Raw genomic sequence first — 1,665 nt, 5'->3', positions numbered from 1 at the left:
TATGTGTTTTGCAGCGAAACCATTGTTGGGCCGAAAAAAGAAGGCCCATTAAGCCGGCGCTGGAGCGAGGCCGGACGACCGATCGCTGTAGCCGGATCCAAAGCGTTTTCCATTTTTTTTTATTTTTTTTTAAACTTCATTTTTATTTTTATCTTTGACTAGAACACCGGAATGTACGAATGCAATTTCCGAAGATTTTCCTACCAGTACAGAATCAAGTAGGAGCCCAGAGCATGGTCTTTGGGTCAAACCAGTGACGTGGCGCCTCATCGTTTGCTACATTTCAACGCGCTTGGGTGGCCCACGCGTGTCTGCTAGGGCCAGTCTCCGCCCGGGCCGGCGACGACCCGTCAATCGCCGTCGCCCGGTCAATCTGGATCGTCTTGCACGGCCGCTGAACCATCTCAAGTCACGATTCTGTCTACTGACGGACAGAGTGCGCAGCCGTGCGTGCATATAAACCGCAGATAGTTTCCCCATCTTCCCCATATTTAGTCCACTTTACTATAGTGCTACTCTCAGTCTCAGACAAAGATCTCTCCCCAGCTTGTAAGCTAAGCTAGCACTCGTGCTTCACTCGCGTCGGCCAAGCTGAAGCAAATAAAGGAACGATCGATCACGGGACGCAGCCATGGCGAGGCTCACCTTCTTCGCGGTCCACGCCCCGGTAGCAGCGGCGGCGCCTCCCCTCCTCGTCGTGTTTCTCGTCGTCCTTGTCGTCGCGGCGGTCGTGGTCTCGCTCTGCACCAGCAGCACGCATGCCAAGCTGTGGAAGCAGCGCGGGACGACGACGGCGCCGCTGGAGAAGACGGGAGGGGCCGGCAACCGGAAGAACATGCTCGCCGCCAGCCTGAGCGGCATCGGCGGCAAGGCGGCCAGGATGGTGTCGTGGAACAGGCGGTCTCCGGCGCCGAGCAGCAGCGACGACGACGAGGAGGCGGAGGCGGTGGTGGAGGACGAGGAGGCCGTGTGGAGGAAGGCCATCATCATGGGGGACAAGTGCCGGCCGCTCCAGTTCTCCGGCCACATCGCCTTCGACTCCGACGGCAACCAGCTGCCGCCGGTGGTCAAGAAAGCCGACGTCGCGGCCGAGAAGTAACTTCGTTCTATGGTGGATTCTGGCGATCGATTAGTCTCGGACTCAGGTTTAATTTTGTTTTCTACGCCGTATTACTAGTTCTTTGAAGCTAAAAGTTTGGCATGCAAGAACGTACGTGAGACGCGACATCAGTTGTACAAATCTACCTGGGTGTGCTCCTGTTCATGTCATGTGTCGATTTTTGGAAAAAATAAGACTATTGGACTGAAATGTTTTATGAGTGAAACACAAGGACAGCTGAGATTAAACAATATATGTTCAAAATTAGGGGCATGACCCCTTTAGGGGTTTACATTGTTTTCAGATTTGAGGGTCTATGAAAGCACAAGCATGTCCAATATATCTTGGAGAAGCAGCCATGGATTTTTTTTCTTAGCCATGATTTTCGGTGACCTATAATATATCACCGGTTCCCCCCCCGAAATGTTGGTTCGGAAAAAAAACTCGAGGGTGCATACCTAGGCACCCGGAGACGAGGAATGGCTTAGCAAGAGGTGGAAAAACATCAAACAAATCGGATAAGTTCAAATTAAACTATTTCAAGGCTCAAATTATGTATTATGTGC

General features: G+C 52.3%; 1 protein-coding gene across 1 annotated transcript; it reads left to right on the top strand.

Annotated features, from left to right (window-relative positions):
* Positions 1-517: 517 nt before the first annotated feature.
* On the top strand, positions 518-1,270 carry LOC124667651. Its single transcript, XM_047204914.1, has one exon. It carries the CDS (start codon positions 632-634, stop codon positions 1,097-1,099), a length of 468 nt encoding a protein of 155 aa, XP_047060870.1. The 5' UTR covers positions 518-631; the 3' UTR covers positions 1,100-1,270.
* The last annotated feature ends 395 nt before the right edge of the window (positions 1,271-1,665 follow it).

The sequence above is a fragment of the Lolium rigidum genome, chromosome 6 (genome assembly GCF_022539505.1).
Source record: "Lolium rigidum isolate FL_2022 chromosome 6, APGP_CSIRO_Lrig_0.1, whole genome shotgun sequence".
NCBI classification, from domain to species: domain Eukaryota; kingdom Viridiplantae; phylum Streptophyta; class Magnoliopsida; order Poales; family Poaceae; genus Lolium; species Lolium rigidum.
Note: the sequence above shows the minus strand (reverse complement) of the source record. Positions and strands in the feature narration are given on the sequence as shown.

Coding starts and splice junctions, on each gene's coding strand:
- LOC124667651 (XM_047204914.1), top strand. CDS start 632: ATGGCGAGGCTCACCTTCTTCGCGGTCCACGCCCCGGTAGCAGCGGCG.